General features: G+C 45.2%; 1 protein-coding gene across 5 annotated transcripts in view; it reads right to left on the reverse strand.

Moving 5' to 3' along the window:
- Positions 1 to 23,934, reverse strand: part of NRF1 (nuclear respiratory factor 1) — a 547,404-nt gene that overhangs the window by 239,377 nt on the left and 284,093 nt on the right. For all 5 annotated transcript variants that reach the window (XM_078677627.1, XM_078677621.1, XM_078677613.1 and 2 more), the window contains exon 8: positions 23,017 to 23,118. In XM_078677627.1, coding sequence (XP_078533753.1) covers positions 23,017 to 23,118 — 102 coding nt within the window. The remainder of the gene's footprint in view (positions 1 to 23,016; positions 23,119 to 23,934) is intronic.

Genomic DNA, 23,934 nt, shown 5'->3' on the forward strand with positions numbered 1-23,934 from the left:
AGAAGTGACTATTTCTGCAGACTTGAGAATCAAGACACTAATGCATAGGTGAAGAAATTGACTGAGGTCCATGTAGCAGCCTGACAGATGTCCAACAAGTGGATAGCCCTCACCTATTCCTTATTAGCAGCAGATTGAGGCTAATGGCCTTAAGGAGGCTCCTTCTTGACAGATCATAACACATGTTTATATACTAAAGGACTCATATGGATACGGTCTATTTCTGAACTGTTTTTCCTTTCTTAGAGTTGATTAAACCGGCAAAACAGCTTGTCATCAACTCTGTACTCCTTAGTCCAGTTTATGTGAAGCCTAATGTCCCTCTTGGGGTCTAACTGGTGAAGCCTCTCCTCCTCAGAGGTGTTGGAGAGAAAAAACTAGGCAGTATTTTTGACTATCCCAGGTGGAAATTGTTACATCACTTTCAGAAGAAAGGAAGCACAGTCCACAGAGTCAATTTTTCAGGGATGAAGTGGCATATGAAGGTTGCACTGATATTGCCTGCATTTTACCCATAGGAGTAATAGCAATATGGTAAACATCCTCAGATGACATCTGTGCATAATTTCAAAAGATCAAAAACGCGAAACCTATCTTATGCTCACTCTGTAGCATAATACAAGCAGAGGAGGAAACATGCAAGAACACTAAATAAATGCATCACCTTCAGCTACTCCAACAACAAAGGTTGGTCAGGAAACAAAATGGCTGACAACCATTAACAGAGCCCAGAGCCTTACTTGGCTAGTAAAGAGTACAGTACATCAGATGACTTGGCCTGAAGTGGGTAAACTTGAACGTCCTCACTAGGCCACAAACTGTGCCTAGTGACTGAAGCAAATCAGTTTAGTAGATGGGTGCTTAGCTGGGAAGATAACATCTATTACTTCAACAGACAGGCCAAAAACACTCAGTCGATCCCTCTCAATCTCCGTAAACCAGCAGAAGGAAAATGCTACTTACCAGTATGCATCTGTTCTTGGCATGCAGGGCTGCTGACATTCATATCTTAGCATAGATCGCCGCCTCCTAGTGTTGGTTCCGGATGTTTGCACCTTGTTGTCTTGGAAGAGTCTTAGAAGTATCACGAGATCGGTGACTCCTCCCCTGGACTACAGTGCGCATGAACATCTTCTCCATCTTCAGATTGTTTTTCGCCATTGTAGTAAAGTAAGAGATGACCATGTAAATGTATGTAAAAAAGATAACCCTTCAGCTGTGACAGGCACCTAGGAGGAGGGTGGACGATATGAATGTCAGCAGCCTTACATGACAAGAACAGATGCATACTGGTAAGTAGCATTTTCCGTTCAAGGCATGTGGGCTGCTGAATTCATATTTTAGCATAGACTGTATAGCAGTTTCTCCTCAAGCGGTGGTTGCCTGGATCAGCTGCAGAGGTTTAAAAAAGAGTTTTAAGGACAGCCTGGCCTACAGCAGCTTGATGCTTAGCTTGCACGTCAACACAGTAGTGTTTAGTGAAAGTGTTTATGGTAGACCATGTAGCTGCCCTACATAGGTCTTCTAAGGGAATATTTCCTAGAAAAGCCATTGATGCCCCCATTTTGCGCGTTGAGTGGGCTTTTGGGGGAACTGTTAAAGTGCGCTTTGCCTTTTGATAGCATATTTGAATGCATTTAACTATCCATCTGACTATTCCTGTCTTGGAAATGGGATTACCCTTATGTTGTGGTGAAAAAGCAACAAATAGTTGCTTTGTCTTTCTGAATGATTTTATTCTGGCAACGTAATATAGTAGAGCTCTTTAAATGTCTAGTGTGTGTAGAGCTCATTCAGCCACGGACTGCGGGTTTTGGAAGAAAACTGGCAATTCTATGGACTGATTGATGTGGAAAGTGGAGATAACTTTTTGCATGAATTTGGGGTTTGTACGAAGCACTACCTTATTGCGGTGTATTTGCATGAAAGGTTCCTGAATGGTTAGCGCCTGTAGCTCACTCACTCGCCTGAGGGAGGTAATGGCAATTAAAAATGCCACCTTCCATGTTAAGAACTGTAGATCACATGAATGAAGTGGTTTGAAGGGGGGTCCCATGAGTCTGGTAAGCACTACGTTTAAGTTCCAGACTGGAGAAGGTGGATGCTTTGAAGGGATAATTCTTTTAAGTCCTTCCGTAAAAGCTTTGATAGGTGGTATTCTGAATAGGGACACATGTTGTCTGTTTTGACGATATGCTGCTATAGCAGCAAGGTGTAGCCTTATGGATGAGTATGCTAGGTTACATCTTTGAAGATGTAGCAGGTAACAGATCAGGTTTTGGATGGAGACATCTAATGGATTAATTTGGTTATTATTACAATAAATTACAAATCTTTTCCATTTAGCTGTGTAGCATGCTCTGGTAGTGGGACGCCTTGCTTCCTTGATAATGTTCATGCTGTCTGGAGGCAAGTTAAGATATCCGAACTCTAAGACCTCAGGAGCCAGATCGCTAAGGTTCATCTGATTGGGATCTGGGTGCCTGATTTCTCCATGGTTCTGTGTTAGCAATTGTGGCAAAAGGCGCAGTCTTTGGTGAGGAACTACTGAAAGTTCTAGGAGCGTCGTGTACCATGGCTGCCTTGCCCTTGTGGGAGCAACCAGAATCATTGTGAGTGACTGTTGCCTTAGTTTGCGTGCCACTAATGGAATCAGTGGGGTTGGTGGAAAAGCGTACGCAAATCTGCCTGACCAGTTCATCCATATTGCATTGCCTTGTGACAACGGGTGTGGGAACCTGTCGGCAAAGGACGGGCATTTTGAGTTTTCGTTTGTGGCAAACAGATCTATTTCTGGATGTCCCCACTTTTGGAAGAATGGTTGGAGAACTTGAGGATGATTCTCCCATTCGTGTATTTGTTGACTGTGTCGGCTTAGTAGATCTACTATCTGATTGTCTATTCCTGGGAGGTGTTCTGCCAGGAGGTAAATGTTTTGTGGAATTGCCCACTTCCATTTGCTCTGTGCTAGGTGATATAGCTGCAGAGAGTGTGTCCCTCCTTGTTTTGGATGTAGTATATGGCTATCATGTTGTCGGTCCGGATTAACACAGCCTTGTTGCATATAAGTATTTCTGAAAGGCTTTCATTGCAAGAAATACTGCTAGTAACTCTAAGTGGTTTATATGTAGTGTCTTTTGTTTGGCTGTCTAAAGACCTTGGACTGTGTATTGAAGGAGATGGGCTCCCCAACCTGTCAGTGATGCGTCGCAGTTAATACTACCGGTGGAACTGGCTCTTGGAACAGTCGCCCCATGGAAAGGTTTTGTGGGTTCCACCACTGCAGAGAGCTGTAAGTGCGACTGTCTACCAACACTAGGTCGTTTAGTTGTCCTTGAGCTTGGTTCCACTGGCGTGCTAGGCATTCCTGTAAGGGACACATTTGAAGCCGAGCATGAGGGAAGATGAATATGCAGGAGGCCATCATGCCTATGAGCTGCATAAACACTCGGGCTGGCAGGGAGTGTTGTGGCAGAAATCTTTGAGTGAGAGACTGTATGTTGGCTATCCTGACTGGAGTTGGATATGCCTTCGCCACTGAGGTATTTATTGTTGCTCCCAGATATTGTTGTATGTGGGAGGGTTGCAAATGTGATTTTGGGTAATTTATGGAAAATCCTAACTCGTGGAGTAGCTGGATTGTTTGTAAGGTATGGCTGGCACACTGTGCGTAAGAGTTGGCTATAATGAGCCAATCGTCGAGGTAGGGGAACACATGGATGTGTTGCCTTCTGAGGTGTGCTGCTACTACTGCTAGGTATTTTGTAAAAGCTCTTTGTGCCGTAGTTACCCCGAAGGGGAGAACTTTGAATTGATAGTGGTGACCTATTGTGAACCTGAGGTATCTCCTGTGAGCTGGATGTATAGGGATGTGAAAGTATGCATCTTTCAGGTGTAATGTAGCATGGATGTCCCCTTGCTGGAGTAGTGGGAGTACTTGTGGTAGAGTGATCATATGGAAATGCTCTGAGTGTATGTATTGGTTCAGAGGTCTGAGGTCTAATATTGGTCTGAGGGACCCATCTTTTTTGGGAATGAGGAAGTATAGAGTGTATACTCCTGTCCCTTGATGTTGAAAAGGGACTGGCTCTATGGCACCCTTTTCCAGCATGGATAGTACCTCTTGTAACAGCGTGATGTGTTCTTTGGACATTGGACGGTGTTTGGCGGTATGTTGGGTGGAGTAGAAGTGAGTTCCAGGCAGTAACCATACTGGATAATATGTCTCACCCACCTGTCTGTCGTAATAGCGTTACAGACTGGTAGGAATTGTGTTATTCTGCCTCCGACTGATGTTAAGTGGTCTGGAGGGAGTGTGAACGAGTCACTGTTTGGTTGCGGTGGAGGCTCTGGTGTTATTACCACCAAGTCCTCTACCCTTATTATTGTTCCCTCTATAACTTCCTCTATTGGAGCCTTTATTAAAGGTGCCTTGTGCACTACTTTTAAAGGATGAAGAGGTTTGGGATGTGTTGCCTCTGCCTGAGCCTCGAAAAGAGGAGCGATGAAAGTAGCTGCTAGATTGTTGATATTGAAGTGCACCCATGGACTTAGCGGTGTCAGTATCTTTTTTCATCTTTTCTAAGATGGTATCAACTGCAGGGCCAAACAAGAAATCTTGATTAATGGGTTGATTGAGTATTGTAGATTGGACTTTATTTTTAAAACCCGAGATGCGAAGCCAGGCATGCCGGCGTAGCAACACACTAGTGTTCACAGACCTAGCGGCTGTATCAGCTGCATCAAGGGCGCATTTTATCGATGCGTTAGTGATGAATTTCCCTTCCTGTATCAGGTCATTTGCTTTTGCCTTATAGGGTTCTGGTAGGTGTTGTAATAATCCCTCCAGTTCATCATAGTGTGCTCTGTCATAGCGTGCTAGGAGAGCTCGTGTATTGGCAATTCTCCAGGTATTTGCTGCCCGAGAGGCCACTCTTTTCCCTGAGGCTTCTAAATGTTTTGACTTCTTGTCAGGAGGGGGGACATCACCTGTTTGCGAATTTGCCCTTTTCCTAGCATTAGATACAACTAGGGAGTCTAGTGGTATCTGAGACTTGATATAAGAGGGGTCTGTAGGGGCTGGTTTATATTTCTTTTCAATTCTTGGATTGAGGACACGCGCCCTGGCTGGGTCTTTAAAGATGTCTGGTGCGTGCTTCCACACTCCCTTCAGCATAGGGAGTATAAGTACACTGTTCTCTGATGTTGGGAAGGTGTTAAATAGGAAATCCTCCTCTATAGGGTCAGTGTGCATGTTTACGCCAGGATACTGAGCTGCTCAGTCTACTGACTGGTTAAAAGCGACAGTGTCGTCAGTAGGAGACGGCTTTGTGGGGTATGACGAGGAATCGGGTATGGGTTGTGTATCATATGGGTCATCAGGGTCATTCTGATTGTCCCATGTGTCATCCTGGTTTCCTTGATCATCAGGGTCTATAAAGTCCTGTTGAGAGATCTTCACCCGTGTCTTCTACGTCATCATAGTGTGGAGGTGTAGGAGAATATGGAACATAAGGCACGTTAGGAGTGAAAGGAGGAGGTGTAAAAGGTCTAGAAGGGGATGTCCCAAAGTCCTTTCTCTTAGGAGGAACAGGAGAAGGTGCTTCAGGGTCCAGTCTTCTCTTGTTCTCATTGTAAACTGATATATGTCCTGTATCAGGTTCTTTGTACAGTCTATTTTGGTCTGGGCTCACTGGATCAGGATGGAAAAGTTCTTCTTCCACTGTCCGTGGCTTTGGCGCCGATGTTTTTGGATCGGTTGCTTGCTTGTTCTTATTTTTCTGTGGAGCTTTTTTCGGCTCGACGTCCTTTGTCGGCTCAACAGCTCTTTTCGGCTCTACGGCCTTGTTTGACTCGACTACCTTCTTCGGTTCGACTGTCTTTTTCGGCTCGACCGCCTTTTTCGGCTCGATGTGTTTTTTCGGCTCTACGACTTTTTTCGGTTCGACTGCCTTTTTCGGTTCGACGGCCTTCTTCGGCTCGGCGGCAGTCTTCGGGTCGACTACTTTCTTTGGGTCGATGCCCTTTTTCGGGTCGACGGTCTTCTTTGGATAGACGCCCTTCTTTGGGTTGACAGTGATCTTTGGATCGACAACCTTCTTTGGCTGGACGGGCTTTTTCGTCTCGATTACTTTTTTGATGTCAGCGCCCGTTCTCGGCTCTGCGGCCGTTTTTGAGTCGACGGCCTTCTTGGGAAGTGTTTTGCTCGGTCCCGGGGTACTGGAAGGCTTTGGTATGGTCTTTGGAGCAGAGCCGGAAGGTGGGTCTTCTGAAGCGGTGTTTCAGTCGCGGCTAAGGCTTTTAGGCGATGCTTTGACCAGAGCCTTGTCTGGAGGTGGAGGCAGGGATTGGGGTTTTGGTACTCACGGTTTGCCCGGAGGGATCTCTTCATCGGAGTCCGACTGGTCTTCTACTGTGACTAGTTCTAGGTCGGAGTCCGCTGCCTCCGGGAGTTCATGTTTGTCGTCGAAAATGTTATCCGGTTCTGGTGCCTGTCGCTGCATCTCTTGTCTTGCAGCTCTTCGGTTCCGGATAGTCTTCTTCGACCGGAACTGAGCACAAGCTGGACAGTTTTCTTTGTTGTGCTCCGGCGATAAGCACCTGTTGCATACTGTATGCTTATCGCTATGTGGAAACTTGGATCGACATTGTGGGCATCTTTTAAACTGAGTCCTTTCCATCGGCAGGAGGCCCACGTGGCGTCGAAAAGGCCCAACAGCCAGCGTCGACTACCAGAGATAGATGGAAAGGGTTGTCGAGTCGAGGGACACAGAGCGGAAACAATACCGTCGCAAGTATAAGGTTTTTGGCCTTAGAAATTTGGAAAACTTCAGTCCCGAAGTTGGAGGATTGTCGAAGTGCATCCAAACCCAATGGAGGAGAAAAACAATCTGAAGATGAAGATGCCCATGCGCACTGTAGTCCAGGGGAGGAGTCACCTATCTCGTGATACTTCGAAGACTCTTCCAAGACAACAAGATGCAAACATCCGGACCCAACACTAGGCGGCGATCTATGCTAAGATATGAATTCAGCAGCCCACATGCCTCGAACACAGCTTTATTCCCACCTGAAGAGGTCTAGGCCAACCAGATAATGTGATAACTAAGCAGAATGTAAGAAACTATCATGACATGTATTACATTGTTGTGGGTAAATGAGTTTTAACACGCCCATAGTTCACAAAAGTAGGTTTTATATTTCTCATGTCTTTAGTTTTAACCAAGTACAAATTAAGTATTTAGAGTGTGAAAAAAAATCTCTGCTCCGATGAAAGAATTTGAAAGAACGTAGGTTAAGTAATGGTCTGATAAACTTATGTCTGGCATCACCATGGGGCTATAACTAAGGTATGTCCACATAATCATCTCACTTGTGGAACAAAGTGCACAGTTCAAGACAGCAAAAGGCTTGGATTTAGCCAACCCTACTCATACGGTGTTTAGACACTACTATGTTTAATTCCACTGTAGAGAATCCTTTTAAATTCCATCAATGAAGTAAATAATAACCGGAACAATGATTAAAGAGAAGTGTAAAGGACATTTTCTGTAGCGGAAAGGTATTCTCTTTTAAAGACTAGAATAAAGCTCTCACCTGACCAAGTAGAGCATATTGTATCGGATGCAGAATCTCTTATATCGGAATGTGTAGAAAAGGCTGGTGGATGGTTTCTGGCTTCTTCAAAAAGGAAACGCAGTCTTGAGGGAGATTTAATTAGGCATATTAGCTCAGTGATGAAAGATTGAAGAGCATGACCTGGTACTTAAGTTTATTAAGGAATTTAGTGTATAACCACGGTCATTGAGGCTATGATGATCATTCTGGCCTAGAAATACGTCAATTTGTTAGGTACTATTGGTACCAATGGCATTGGAAAGTACATTAAAACGTTCCTGACCAATCGATCAGAAGGGCATTGCTTTCAGCTCCTGGTTGAGAATACCTGGAGAAAAATCAATTTTTTTTGGCATCTGGAAAGAGTTCCAGCTGTAGAAAACCACACTCAGAATGTTTGGTCCAGCACCTTGTCATTTAGGACCCACTTGTGGTTCTTTTGAAAAAAAAACCTATATAGGTAGTTTACTTGCGCATTCTAAACTCCTAGGAGGTGAACTGAAGCGATTTGCATATTCCTGGCCATAGGACAATTCCATAATGACTGTGCATTCCGAGATGGGACTGTGGATCTCATGCTTCCTTGTTTGTTCAACAGACCTTTAACTGAAATGGAATTACAGTCCTTAGACAAAGGCCTAGGCTTCGTGTCTACACCCAGGGAAGATCCATTCAGATGAAATTGTGAGCTAGCTTAATTATTTAGAAAGATCAGACTTCAAACTTTCTTCAAAGATAAACCGCTTTCTCCACCAACACAAGATTAAGGCTCAGGAACCCATCTACCTTCACGCCCCCTCCCACTATAATGCCATGTGAGATTTGACATTCGAGGAAGTGGTTCTCAACAACATTAGTAAGCTGCATCCTAAACAGCCCTTTAACACATTTTCTAGAAAGGAGATGGATGCCATTGACATCTTACAAGGATGCAGAGATCACGATCAACCCAGCTGATAAGAGTGGAGCAATAGTTATACTTACTACCACAGAATAGAGATGTTAGTGCCTTAGATTACTGGGGGATTACACTCATTTTCGATTTATACATCATGATCCCACTCCGAGGCCAACACAAAATATGACAAACAAGTTACTTACCTTCAGTAACAATAGAACTGTAAGAAACCTAGATTAGTTATAGATTCCTTACCTTAGAATTACCCCCAGGCGTCAGACTGGATCCAGAAAGTTTTTCATCAGCAGTACCCCTGCGCGTCCATAGACTCCGCGATCGGCGTCGTGATCGCCGGAATGATGTTGCAGTAGCTAAAAGACCCCGCCCTCGTTCACCGACGTCAGTCCTGTACACTACTTTCCACGCCAGAAGCGCAGAGCCATGCAAGACACTGACCACTGGTGCACAAAACTAGGGCCCTGAAAGGAAGTCCTTAACCCTAGAAATCAGTTCGCAGAACGGGGAGGATGGGTGAGTGGTAAGGAATCTTTAACTAACCTATGTTTCTTACAGATATACTGTTACTGAAGGTAAGTAATTTGTTCATCTGAAAGAAACAAAAAAGGGGATCCACAGCCTTTGCCGTGCACCATGCCACAAATTTGTTCCATCTGCAGGCGTATACAGTCTTAGTGGAGAGCCGTCCCCTGCTACTGCGACACAAGATCCTCCCGAAGAGGCAGACAGATAGGAGGATCGATGGCCATGTTGAGCAGCTCGGGATACCAGACTCTTCGTGCCCAATCCGGAGCCACAAGAATGACTTGGGCCCGGTCGCGCTTTATCTTCTTCAGCACTTTGGGCAGAAGTGGTATAGGCGGAAAGGCATATACAAGACCGCAACTCCACTTGCTACGAAAAGAGTCGCCTAGCAAGTGCAGCCTTGGAAACTCCAACGTGCGGAATAGCTGACATTGCGCATTCTCTTCGGTGGCAAATAGATGTAAACAAGGCTCTCCCCACTGTTGAAAAAGACATTGAACCACCTCCGAGTGAAGACGACATTTGTGATCCATCATGCACTTGTGGCTGAGTTCGTCCGTCCTGGCGTTCAGGGAACCTGCCAGGTGTTGAACCACCAGGAAAATGCCCTGATGTTCCAGCCATGTCCAGAGACGGAGAGCCTCTTGACATTGGGTACACAACCTGACCCGCCCTGTTTGTTGCAGTACCTCATGACGGTGGGGTTGCCCGTGAACACCTGCACTACTCATCTCCGGACAGCGGGAAGGAATGCGCCTTGAGTGCAAGACGAATCGCCTGAGGCTCCAGAAGGTGGATATGGAGCCCGGATTCCTCCGGAGACCAGAGGCTCTGATCGCCACCTCTCCAATGTGGCCGCCCTACCCCAGAAGTGGTGCATCGGTCACCAATGTGAACTTTGGTTGAGGAAGGGAGAGGGATCTGCCGTCGACCCAATCCTGGTTCGTGAGCCACCACTGCAGTTGGCGTGCAGGGCCATACGAGATCTGGACGCAATCAGACAGGTTCCTCAGATGCTGTGCCTCTAGTTTCGAAGGGGAGGAAGTAGCCCCTTCGGACTATCTGCAAACCCCACCTGTCCGACGTGATGGTACGCTAGTGGGGGAGATGATGGCGGATTCTGCCACCCACAGAGTGATGGGCCTGAAAGGTCCGACTAGGAGGGTTTGTAGGCTGCAGCAGAGGGGGCGGTGGTGCCCTGGCCGGCCCCATAGCCCCCAGAATCATAGCTGTGGTTCCCACGTCCCCGGCCGTGCTGGGGTGAACCGCTTGTGCCGGCCTGTGGCCCTGGAAGGAACGTGGTGGGGCAACCCTTCCGTAGCCACGAAAGGGGTGAAAAGCAGACAATGCAGGGCGTGTGGTGGAGAGGCCCAAGGACTTGGCCATAGCCCGAGAGTCCTTGAAACGGTCTAGTGCACTGTCTGCCTTGTCTCCAAACAGGCGACGGCCATCAAAAGGCATGTTCATCAGGGTATTCTGGACATCCCCAGAGAAACCAGTCGACCTCAGCCAGGCGTAGCGTCGAAGGGCTACCGACTTTGAAATCGTCCTACCCAGCGAGTCGGTGTCCAGTCCACAGCAGATGGGAAACTTTGCTTTGTCTCTCCCCTCGGCAACTGCACGGGAGAGCACGGCCCGGTACTTGCGCCACTGTATCCCACACAGAGTGGGAATAATGGCCCAACAGACATGCAGTGTTTACCAACCGCAGTCCCAAGCTGGAGGAAGAAAACATCTTCTTCCCTAGTTGCTCCAGCTTTTTGGATTCCCAATCAGGTGGAACGTTAGGGAAGGCGCCTTTGGATGAAGAGGCTTGGACCACCAAGCTCTAAGGGGTGGGGTGTTGGGAGAGGAAAGTGGGGGTCGCCCGAGGCCGGGCAGGCGTGTCGGGCAATCATCCTATCCACAGGAGCCCCTGTGTTGGTCCTGGACTATATGCCCAAAAGGATGTCTGTTAGAGTTCATTGAACTGCAGCAGGGGCTCCGAAGAGCTCGCTTCCGGCTGAAGCACCTCTGTCAGGAGGTTAGTCCTGACTGCCACCATAGGTAGCAAGAGGTGGAGAGTCTCAGCCACCCTACGCAACACCACTGCGTATGACGATCCCTCCTCCATAGCCACGGTAGGTGGAGACAACATGCCTAGGTCTGGGGAGGTATCCAGACACTGGCATCCCCCAGTTCCTCTCTCCAGTCTGGATCATACATACTCCAACTGGTCTGTTAAAGGGTCACCAGACCCCTTCCAGTCTTTCTCACCCTCCTCTGGGTGCCAATATGGCTGAAAAGGGCCAGGGCGGAACACAGACACAAAAGTATCAAGTACAAAAGACGCTGGTCTGGCTCTGTGTCCACATCGGGGCGGAAGCCGGGGGGTCTAGCCGGCATCGGTTGCAGACTTGGTGCCGGTGGAAGCGGCACCGGTGGCGGTGTAACTAGGTCGACTGGTGCCGATCCCGATCCAAGGGGGCCTGCGGCGCCGGTGGAGGTGTAACTAGGTCGACTGGTGCCGATCCCGATCCAAGGTGGCCAGCGGTGCCGAGGGCGAAGAAGCCAGCGTTTAAGGCTCAGGGCCCCTAGGCGAGTAAGCGGGGCACAAAGGCACACCGGCGGAGTCAGGCTGCCCAAAGATGGCATCCATAGTTTCGTAAAATTAAAGAAGCTGGGCAGGGGTCGGTCCTGAGATGGGAGGGAAAGCCGGAATCGACCCTGTAGGCTATGCACGCAGAGCCGTGGGAGGGGCACCACCCACACCCTTCGTTGCGTCAGCCAACGGACGAGGGGAAGTCGAAGAGCGATGATACTTCATCGACTTCTTATGCTTCGACTTACCTGACCCCAAGTGCGAAGACTTGGTAGAGGAGTGATGACTCCACGATCAGTCCCTCAACCTCCCACGCGACCGGGACCTTGAGTGACACAGAGCTGACAGCCGAGCCTCGAGAAGCTTTTGGGGTTGGTCCCGCAGAGACTTCGGGCCATGGTTCGGCAGTCGGAGCACGAGTTGGGGTCATGGTCGCGCTCCAGGCAGTAAAGGCACACGCGGTGTGGATCCATCACAGACATCAGTCGGTTACAGGAACCGCATGCCTTTTAGCCAGGCCTCTTTTGAAGAGCCTGCACTGGCTCCCTGTAGTCCAGCACAGCCTCTTCAAGGTGGGCTGCTTGATTTACCAGGTCCGGTTTTTATCGCTTCTCACCTCCATCGTTACATCCCCACCCATGTCCTCCGTTCTTCAGGCTCCAATCTATAGTCTGCCTGCTCTTTCAAGCGTGAAAAGTTTGGGGGACTAAGATTCGCCTCGCAAGCTCCTCGTCTCTGGAATGCCCTCCCCTCTGATCTTCGTCTTTCCCCCTCCTATCTCTCATTTAGGAGAGCCTTGAAGACTTGGTTATTTTCCCAAGCCTACAATTAACGTCTCTCCCTTGCAGTCCTGTCCTCTACTCGTCCAGATAGCGCCAAGAAACCGTTGGTGAACGTGCGCTGTATAAGTTTCTTTATCATATCATATCATCCCTCATGTACCAGGAGTCAATAGACTCAAAAAACAAAATAGACTAAAGTTGCAAAAAGGTTATTCAAAAAGTGACTGGAGTTACCGCTCTCTCCTGATCTGCGCTTCCTGGCACGGAAAAATAAAGAACTGATGTCAGCACGCGAGGGCGGCATCTATGTAGCTACCGCGACATAATTACAGCGATCACAACACCGACGACTAACGCGGAGCCGACCTACACCACCTTCCGACGCACTGGGGCACTGCCGATGAAAAACTTTCCGGATAGTCAGACGCCTGGGGGTAATTCTAAGGTAAGGAATCTATAACTAACTGTTTCTTTCAGATCAACAAAACAGACACGTCTGGGCGATCACCAGAAGAGAAGCGGACATTCTATACAACCAACAACCTAGAATACCATACTTCTATTGTCTTCTGAATGGCCATAAAAACACATGACCTTCACCTGGTAGACCCATTGCATCCAGCATAGTATCACTACGTGAACCATTACCAAAATTCTGCAATCACTTCATGCAACCCATTGTTGCAGGAAATGCACTAGGGTTTACTGATCTCCTGATCATGCTGGATGTGGAAGCCCTCTACACTAACATCCCACAAGACGCAACACTAACAGTTCTAGAGGAGATGCGGAGGGCAGACATTTGGTTCACTAAATTGTTGAATGCGCAATATTAGCCATTAAGGAAAACCTCTTTCAATTTGAGGAACAACTATACCAACATATACAGGGCACCTCGACGGCCAGCACATTCGCTCCAAGCCTGGCCGCAACCTGAAAAGAAATGTTGTGGCCGGCATTATAGAACTCTGGGGACCCCGTCCCTGTGTCCTGATAATAAAAGAATAAAAAAAGGTTTATGGGGCAGGGTGGGGTACCCTGACCCACCCTATAGACCGATCCCAGCACGCCCACCCATGGGAATACATTTAAAAGAATTTAAAAAAAGATTTTGGTTGGGGAGCCACAATCCTGCAGGAGTTTGCCCTGGACCCTAGACTCCTGCTGGAGTAACATGGGAACCAGAATTGGAACCTGGACTCCCAAAGGATCAGAAAGCAACTTAAATTGGGGAAAAAAGATGGGGTGTTGGCAGTGGCAGAGCTAGATCCCTGGCCGCCTATGGCATCCGCATGAGAGAGCGGGGGCCGGGTGCTGGCTATTCCTGTGTTTGCCACCCCGCGATAGCCACAGGTAAGAGCGGGGGAGGGGCGGGTGCTGGCTATTCTTGCGTTTGCCGACCCGTGATGGCTGCCTTGCCCCCCCCCACCCGCCACCTCCCACCCTGCCCCCACCTCCCACTCTTGCTACGCCACTGGGTGTTGGTGTCTGCACAGGTGGGTTGGCCGTCCGGAAGTTGGGGTTGAGGAGGTTGGACACAGACGTTGCCCACAGCCTAGTCCTATGCATGGCAGGCGCGTGGCTGCACAGGGGGGTGCTGAACTCTACCAGTTCTAGTTAACTTAAGTAACTATAACTTGCACCCTTCGCCATGTTCTGCTTATGACCACAGACTGCAACGTTCATAACATGTTCAAGTACATCACTGATAACACTGGGCATAATGGGGGCACAAGCTCTAGTTAGTTCAGTAAACTAGAACAAGTGAATCGGTTTTATTAGTTTGAAATGTTACATTTTGAGTGACATTTTCACCCAAGCGTAAAGTACCTATAAACTTTGCTTTTTAAATATATATACATAAAAATGCTTCGGTATCCTATGTGTGGCCCAACTATTCAGTGCTTATGATTATAAAGGAGGATCGGTCATAAACAGTAGGAGAGAGTTAAGGGATTTTATCCACCAAAGTGGACGGCACAATACTCCTAGTCCCCTAGGTTAGGTATCTAAATTAACAAAAATAATAAGGAGTACCACCAGAAAAAGTGCTCGAAGAGCGATTTCTGCGGGATGATTCACTATCAAAGAGAAGAAATTCCTTCTTTGCTTATTAATAACCCCTCACTCACCGACCTGGTCGGTGACATGCTTCATCATCGGGGCCACCTTGATGGCCGAGTGCCATCAAGGTGTGCTTCAACACCTGAACTACAGTGGAGCTGGTATGTGAGTGATGAATGTGAAAAAGAAGTAGGTGAGTTAAAAATTGTCCTGGTATGACTTATATGAAAAAACTTTATTCTTAAGGCTACTGGACAATAATAAAATGTAAGTGTCGATACAGTTAAAGGTATACTTATGACCACATATTTTCCAGATACTTTTGGTCATAACTATACCTTTAACTGTATCGACACTTACATTTTATTATTGTCCAGTAGCCTTAAGAATAAAGTTTTTTCATATAAGTCATACCAGGACAATTTTTAACTCACCTACTTCTTTTTCACATTCATCACTCACATACCAGCTCCACTGTAGTTCAGGTGTTGAAGCACACCTTGATGGCACTCGGCCATCAAGGTGGCCCCGATGATGAAGCATGTCACCGACCAGGTCGGTGAGTGAGGGGTTATTAATAAGCAAAGAAGGAATTTCTTCTCTTTGATAGTGAATCATCCCGCAGAAATCGCTCTTCGAGCACTTTTTCTGGTGGTACTCCTTATTATTTTTGTTAATTTAGATATAAAGGAGGATCCCCTGGAAGAGAAGTTTCTTTAAATGTCTGACAGCGCTGCACAAAAAGCTAGGAATTCCAGAAGTACATGCGAAGACTCAATTAGCTGATTGGAAGATTTTCATCGCTTTTATACATAGTACAACTATGTTTTGCCAAACTATGAAAAGCACCGCCAACAAATTTTAAATCTCCACCATGTATGGTTAGTAAAGTCTAGGAGCAGTAAATGTTTCAAATCAAAAGACGCTGTATCCGTAAATGCAAAAAAGTTCAAGATTCCTTTATTGATCCAATTGAAATGCCAGCCAACGCGTTTCGTTCCGTCAAGCGGAACTTCTTCAGGGCGCAATAAGTGTAGTCAGGCGTCTTGATCTTCCAAATCACAATATCACGATTAGGACACGAGTTGGTACCCTCAATATGTGTAATTTATATGCGGGCTTGATCCAGATTCAAAGATGTTTACTCTCTTATTGGTATATCGGAAAGTCTCTTTCCAATTATTTCGCCAAATATGTTTATAGTATAAAGTACACCTTATGATTTTGAAGGGTATGTTCCTCAGAAATTATTCCTATCTCTCCATCTTCATTCTTGATAGTATTAGATGTTTTTCTTAAGGGTACTACCCTTAGAAGATATCTTCTATATTCTCAGTATGATTCACAATTTCCATTTGTTTTAGGCAGTAACCTGTCAGGGTCAAAGTGTGGGACCCACAATTGGCGTCTTAGAAATCCACACGCCGGATCTTTTCCCGCAAACGCTACCTACATACCGCATAGTACAACTATCACTGCATTGCAATAGGAATAAAGAACAAATAGAGAGTTTAAAAACATTTTTTCATCAACTCCTCATCATAGCATGGGGGGTAGTTCAACAAAATCGGAGTCCAGCAGAGCTGGCAGCCTTCTCCCACTGTGCATTCATGAATGTTGTGTTGCCCATACTGAAACTGCAGCTATAGTCTGTTTACAAAAAGCCACTGTTTTATAGGGCTAGGTCAATGGTAATTCTACCTCTGTCATCATTACAAATTAATCTGAAGCAGTGCAGAGCATTTTGGAAAAGATCAAGACAGGACAAGAAATAGCCATAGCTACTTGGAAGGACACATGTAACTTAAGTAGTAGATACATCCATTGAGCCAGTCTTCAAATTGGTACAGTGTGTGTGTATTGCATTGCAGACCTTTCCAGCACCAAAGGATGAATAAGCATATTCCAGACAAATAGCCAAGGTGTTACAATGATAAATGAGATTAATTAATTCATATAATTTGATCTTGCAGAAATTTAGAACTTTCCTGAATTGCAGAATATTTGCATCATTGCAGGGTTCAAGAAATGAGCTAAAATCCTCAGGATACTATGCTGGACTGTCCTAGTCAGGGTGACTGGAAATTTATTTTCATATCTATGCAGGTTGCTCATTGATACCAGAACCCATCTGTTTTTTAGGTTGAGCCTACTGTAGGAAGCTGGCTCTGTATATACTATACCAAAGTGAGGTATAGTGTGCACAGAGTCCAGTGGAACTCAAAAGATAGGCAGAGGTAAAGTAGACAGCACCTCACTCTATTTGTGGTAGCGTGGCCGAGAAGAAAGGCTTTAACAGGCGACAGTGTTAAGCATGTGTTGTACACACGGTCAGCAATTGAATTCACACACTCAAAGACTGAACTTCAGACCAATTGTCTTTGTATAAAAATATTATTTTAGTTATTTTATTTCCTAAACCAAGCAAACCTGGCACAGGTAAGTGATAAAAACTTTGCAGTAAATATACAGTTGTGATACCGTTTGGATTGTAATTGTATATGCACTTTGTTTTGACTTACAGTATTGTTACTGAGAAATGCAATCCTTTGTAAATACAGTACATATACCTTGAATTGGCTTTTTAGTAAAAAATGACCAGTCTATTACTTTCAGATTACTTTTCTTACACAGTGTAGTATACCTGGATTCTACACTGGGATATTTTCTGTAAATGGGGAAGTAAAATCGTTTTTGTAAGTTAGTACAATTTTTAAGGATTTCTTTAGGTTTTCCGACTCCACACTTAAAACCTTTCAGAGAAAAACAGTAAAGGTTATCCTATGGAGGAAAATAGTGTTATCGGTTTAAAGTTAAGTACTTTGTTGTGGGAGTTGGTGTTCTGGGGTTAGACTCAGGAGTCTAACCCCAGAACCAAAGTAATCTCAAAAGTAAATTCCCTGTAATTTTACTAAAAAACCTATACAAAGTTTATGTACTGTATTTACAAAGCATTGCATTTCTCAGTAACAATACTGTAAAAAAGTGCATATACTAGCACAATCCAAACTATTACAACTGTATTTTTACTGCAAAGTATTTATCACTTACCTGCGCCAGGCTTGCTTGGTTCTAGGAAATAAAATAAAGAATATTTTTATGCAAAAACAATTGGTCTGAAGTTCAGTCTTTGAGTGTGTGAATTTATTTGCTGACTGAGTGTGTACAACAAATGCTTAACACTGTCCTCTGATAAAGCCTTACTGCTCGACCACACTACCACAAATCGAGAGTGAGGGGCTATCTAGTTTACCTCTGCCTACCTTTTAGGTTCCACTGGACTCTGTGCACACTATGCCTCACTGTGGTATAGTATATACAGAGCACGCTTCCTACACCCTCCAAAATGACTTGCACAAAAAAAATCTTTCACAACCGCATAGTCACATCCTTCACACCCACCCAGTCACACACACCCATACAGACCCACAAAACCACAGACACTCATACACCCACTCGCAAACCCACACAGCCACTCACACCCACTCAGACCGACAACACCACTCGTACACCCACACAACCACTCCCACACCGCCACTCACACACCCATTTAACCACTCTCACACAGTCACTTACACAGCTACTCATACACCTACACACAGGCAGTTAGAAACTTATAGAAATTACAATGGCTTATGTCCGTAATAAATGTGTTGTTTTAGTATTGAATGTGTACTCCCGGTTGGGAACGGATCCGTGAAACCATAAAATAAATTAAAAGAAATAGATAGACTTGGTGCATTGCATTAATAGATAAGACTACACAAGTTACCTTGCTTTCATTTTTTGTTTTAAAATATATAAGAATGATTCTGTGATTAAAATGCATTTATAAACTTGCGGAAATGTATATTAGTAAATTGAATTTATGGTTCAAACTGTAGTAAATTTTATATTAAAAAAATAATGAAATTCACTAAAACCAAAGGTTACATGGATGTTATAGTTATAAATAGTATTAAAAACCCGTAGAAATTCCATGAAAAAGCAATGGTTGCAGGAAGATTAAAATTAGGAACTAGATTTTTTTTAAAGTTAGAAATTCTCTGAAAAAAACAAATGTTACAGGGACGTTCTAGCTCAGTTCAGATTTTACACACACAAAACCATAGAAATTCAGCAGTTTTAGTTATCAGAGCCAACTAAAACTTATAACCTCGCAATGGATTCCCCATGGTCCCCAATGATGATGCCAGCTTGCGAAGAACCGGCATTTCAGGTTTTGAGGGTTGCAAAGAGGTTGAGATCCAGTCTGCCCTACTAAGGGAAGATTTTGTTGATTTTGTTTTCCGATCCAGTTCCCATGCATGGCAAAAGGTCCTCAGTCTGGTGAGTGTCTGCTATTTTGTTCTTCTTTCTCGGGACATGTACTGCTTGCAGGTGCACTCCGTGGCGAATGGACCATTTCCAGATGCTTTGTACCTCCTGGGACATGAAATGTGATTGTTTACTGCCCCGATTGTTAATGTAGTGCATTGTGCTTGTATGAGCACCGCACATTCTTATCCTTGGAAGGAAAGCCTGCAAGGCTAGGTGCACTGCCTTGAGCCTGAGCAGATTGAAATGGAAATGCTGATGAGACATTTGCCACCTGCCGCTGATCTGCTGGTCTTAAAGGTACACTCCCCATCCATCTAGGGATGCGTCGGTGTTGATGGTCAGTGAAAAAGATGGAATTAGGAACAAAAACCTGCCTGACAGATTTGCTTGTCACGTCCACAAGGGTAGGACTTTGACCATGGACTGAGTTACTAAGTTGTCAAAAGACCCCTCTGCCTGCACCCATTGTCTGTTGAGGTCTACTCTGAGCCGACGCATCTGTTTGACAGCAGAATGGAATTCTAGGGAGGCACGATGACATCATTCCTCGAAGGGACTTGCAGAGGTGATCTGAAAGAAACCCTTTTCTTTGTACCAGTTTGCCAAGAACATTAGCTTTATTTGCACCTCTGAAGTGGGGTACACTTTGCTGAGAGTTGCTACGAGCATTGCTCCCAAGAACCTTGTGTTTCTTGATGGGTAGAGACCTGACTTTTCTGGATTTACTGTTAGGCCCAGCTTGTTGCATAGGGCTGTGTAGGAGGTTGTGGTTTTCTGTGCAGCCTGATTTAAAGGTGCCTTGACTAACCAATCGTCTAATTACAGTAAAACCTGGTGTTCGTTTTTCCTCAAAAAGGCTGCCTGCCACAGGTGCGGTACAAAAGGGGGTGGTGATAGACAGAGCATCTGAACCAATCAAACACTCACACCCAGTCAAAAGATCTGGGTTTGATCCATCACCGTTCTTTAGCCCACTCTGCCACCCCAGTTCAGACATGGCTATATGCAAATCAGTCTGACCCTGTGCCTCATGGGAACAGTCCAGCCCGAACTGCCAAGCCATGCCTTCCCTGGACCGGAAACAAGCTTCCGAGGACCGGTTTCTGGCATTCCAGCCGTCTTCAGCCCGGCTTGCTTGAATCCAGTGGCAAAGTGAGCAAGGGACTCACGTCTGAGCATACCCTGCCACACTTATGGCGGCCAAAGCGGTACAAAAGGGGGTGGTGATGGACGGAGCACCTGAACCAATCAAACACTCACACCCAGTCAAAAGATCTGGGTTTGATCCATCACCGTTCTTTAGCCCACTCTGCCACCCCAGTTCAGACATGGCTATATGCAAATCAGTCTGACCCTGTGCCTCATGGGAACAGTCCAGCCCGAACAAGCACTTTGTGAATATTTGAGGAGCAGACTACAGGCCAAAAGGAAGAAACCTGAACTGGTAATAGCTGAAGGATACTTTGAAACTTAGGAATTTCCTCTGTGATGGGTGGATGGAGATGTGCAAATATGAATCCTGGAGGTCGAGGGTAGACTATCTCCCTTGTTAGGAGTAGCAGAATCTCCTGTAATGTTCCTTCCTGTAGGACGTTTTTGGCCTCTGTTTTGCTGACCTATGGGAGTTGGTCCAGATATGGAGCAATATCGGACCCCCATTTGGCGATCCTTTTGTCCGAGAACTACCAGGGAATTTGCTGCCCTTAACGTAAGCGCTGTCAGATGAAAAATCGCTTACCAACATTATCAAGACACCTACCCTTCTTGTCCAGAGGCGCTGGAATTGGCAATGAGGATTTCTTAGATCTGCACTGGGCTGCCTGTGGGATAAAAGAATCAGGCTTTGGGTGACCAGTGAAACATGCAGTAGCATCCTCTGTAGCCTTATACTTTTTATCCAAGCACTGCAGAAATGCAGTCACCATGGTCGGATTCTTCATTACTTTTAAGCCATCCTACCATATGTAGCTTACAATGGACATAGCTTTCACCCTTTTCCAAAAGGGTTGCTTGAAGTCATACAGAAGCAGTCAGTCGGCATAGTGTGCATGGGCAGATCGAACATTGTTGCTGCTCTGTCAAGCAGGTTATGGAATACCCCATTGTCTCCAGGTGGGGAATCCACTGGAGTTGGTGATGGAGATGATGGTGTAGGCAATAGATAATCATTCCACTCTGAGTGGGGTTTGAGGAGCTCGACCTCTTCTTCAATGAGCGTTACTGTGTCTTGCAAAAGAATGGTTTGTGGAGTAGGTCTTCATGACGTAGGCAGTAACAATGGTCCATGCTGTAAGGTCGGAGACTGCCCAGATGGAGATCTTACAGGTGATGAAGCATGAACAGCAGTAGATAAAGTTGATGGAAAACGCTTTCTGTAATCAGAGAGCATAAATTACAGGTTTGTAACCAATGAAGAAGGCAGACACTTCCTCTAGGTACTGTTGGTGGTATTGGTCTTAAGGGGTGTAATATCCTTGCTCCTCATTCACCCTCATCGTAGTCGTTGTCCTGGCAGTTGACATGCCGCTCGGTTGGCTGTGCCACTCCTCATCTGAATGTTCTTCTAACAGGTGGGTTGACAGCAATGGTGACACCCTTCTTGGAGGAGTTAAATGTGTTATTTTTCTTGTTTTTTAAATTTTTCCTCTCGTCGACGAGGATGGCAGCAATGATGTCGAATGAGCAGTGTCTTCTGTTGACTGGAGCGACTTTGTCAACAATGGGGGAGCCAATCGTTGACTGGAGGAACCGTGTTTACTGTTATCGACAACAAGGTCAGAGTAATCCTCAGCGTCGACAGTGTAGGGGTATGGGCTGTCGTTGATAAAGATTAAGTCATAGTCAGCGTGGAGATGATGCTTGTGGAGCTGTCGGACACCACCGTCTACGTCTTCTTCATCAACGTCACAGACAAGATTTTTGTCAACGGAGAAACCCTAGTCAACGATCTGTAGATGGAGCAGATTACTGTTTTTTTAGGAATGAGAGACTTTAGGAGGTGGTATAGGCAGTTCAGACGTAGCTTTTTTAGACCTTTTTGAGGAGACAGATGTTCCAGTTTCTTCTTTCTCCTTTTGCCTAGTAGAAACCTCACCTTCCTGAGGAGATTTTGAAGGCCTGCACCCTCTAAGATCCACAAGTGGTCTTTTTTAAGGCTTCTTTAGTCTGCTCCAGAGAAGAGTGAAAATGAGATCTCTCCCTCTTTTGCCACCTTCTTGAGGAGGCTAAAATGTCCTCACTGTCATCAGATACCAGCACCTCCTTGTTTTAAATCTTTGAGGCCATATCAGCTGCCTCCCTTCACGGCCCTTCAGAGATTTTGTAGAAAAGGTACAATATACCTACATTCTTCAGCATTATTCTCTGAATAAAGGTAACATACAGTCCTGATGATCATCCGAATGAAGCATTTTCTTACCACAGGTAGAACCCTGAAAATACTTTTTTTCTTTATCTGACATTATGAATCCAGAATTTCAGTAAAGAAATACAGACACACTGGTAATAATGATGCATCTGTATATCTCAGAGGAAAAACAAGGTTTGGAATTCCTTTGAATAGTTTAGTACAGGTATAACGGAGCAGAGCTCAGTGGAGACTCCCATGCGCCACGTGAGGTAGAACTGGGACTGGTGCTTTCTAGAGGGCAGGGCATGCTGACTGGTTCAAACCTATGTTTCTTCTTTTTTTTTTTAAATCACTGGTACGTTAATAAAACTGAAAGGCCTAGTGCCAATATAGAACATTGCATTGCTATTTTAAGGTACCGTGGGATTTACATCCTGACGCAGGAAATGGTTCAAGCATGTAAATCTATAAAAGTTCCAATACAGGAGTAATTTACAAAAATAAACTTTCTAAATTACATATCTACAGGATGAAAATATCCTTCCAACATACAGGAAAACTAATTTGCAAAACAGAATGACTGTCTGCATTTGTTTGATGTATCCATTTTACAAGAAATAATATATCCCATAGGACTGATTAATAACTAAGCGTAGTAGATATGCCAGTTCCAATAGGGTTCAAAGGATACATCTGCAAACAAATCAATCACCTTGCATCACTTCGCAGAGATGAAGTGTAGCAGAGCAATCTAAACTGGTTCACTGTACAAAGAATGATTTTTTTTTGTGGAGACCACAACCTACATCTAATATAGTGCCAATTAAACAATAAGTGTGCTGGCGCAGTGATGCCAGCTTACCTCCCCGTCCGTTACAGTAGAATAATTGACTTGTGCAACAGTAACTGTGGTAGGCAGCTCAGAGGCATCAGCAAGTGTGGCAACTGTAGCACCCGTGCCAACCTAAAACAAAAGACGAAAAAGTATGTAAAAATATTACACAATGCACACATTAAATTCCCGTACGCAGCCAATACATTCTTTGGATTTCTTTTTGTAGATGGAACAAAAACCTAACCCTCAAGACTGTTGTACTCTTAGACCTTTATTTCTCCACTCCTTTTACTTTACATACATCTGATTTTTCAGTTGGCACAAAGCTGGACAAAATGCTTTGGCATAAACAGGCATGAAAATGTGCATTTGAGATGTCTCCTGGTCCAAGGCCTCTTGCTAATACATGCAATCATTCAGGGACCCCTTCAGTTCTAGCCCTGCAGCTACTAGATGGATTTCTATTAAGACAGAATAAAGTGAAAGTGGGTAGGCTGTAGAAAAAAAAAGTGATACGTTGCTAATGGTAAAGAACATACTTTATAAAGTACACCAAGTCCCCTTACAGATCTCAAAAGCAAAATTATTTGCAGAAAGCATGGGTGCCCAATGTCATCATGTTAATCAGAATCTGCCTTGAAAAGGTCAATGTGGTCCTAAAGAGAAGCACACGGATGATACTAAAGAGAAACTGTATGTCTTCGATGTCACTCAGAAATTGAAGAACAAGATACCTCTTTGGCATTGCTTATTCTGGCAGATCTTCTCTTTAATCACAGCTTCCTAATCTTTAGAATAATCTCCAAGTGCCAAACTGGATCCAGAATTGCTCCCGCATGTGGGCACATTGGTACTAGACTCCACGATAACTTGCGCTGCATCAGAAGTGGAGTGGAGCCACATATAGGCGCCACTTCTGCATGGCAACGTCAGTTTCTATCTTTG

Source organism: Lissotriton helveticus, chromosome 1_1, assembly GCF_964261635.1.
Source record: "Lissotriton helveticus chromosome 1_1, aLisHel1.1, whole genome shotgun sequence".
Lineage (NCBI taxonomy): Eukaryota > Metazoa > Chordata > Amphibia > Caudata > Salamandridae > Lissotriton > Lissotriton helveticus.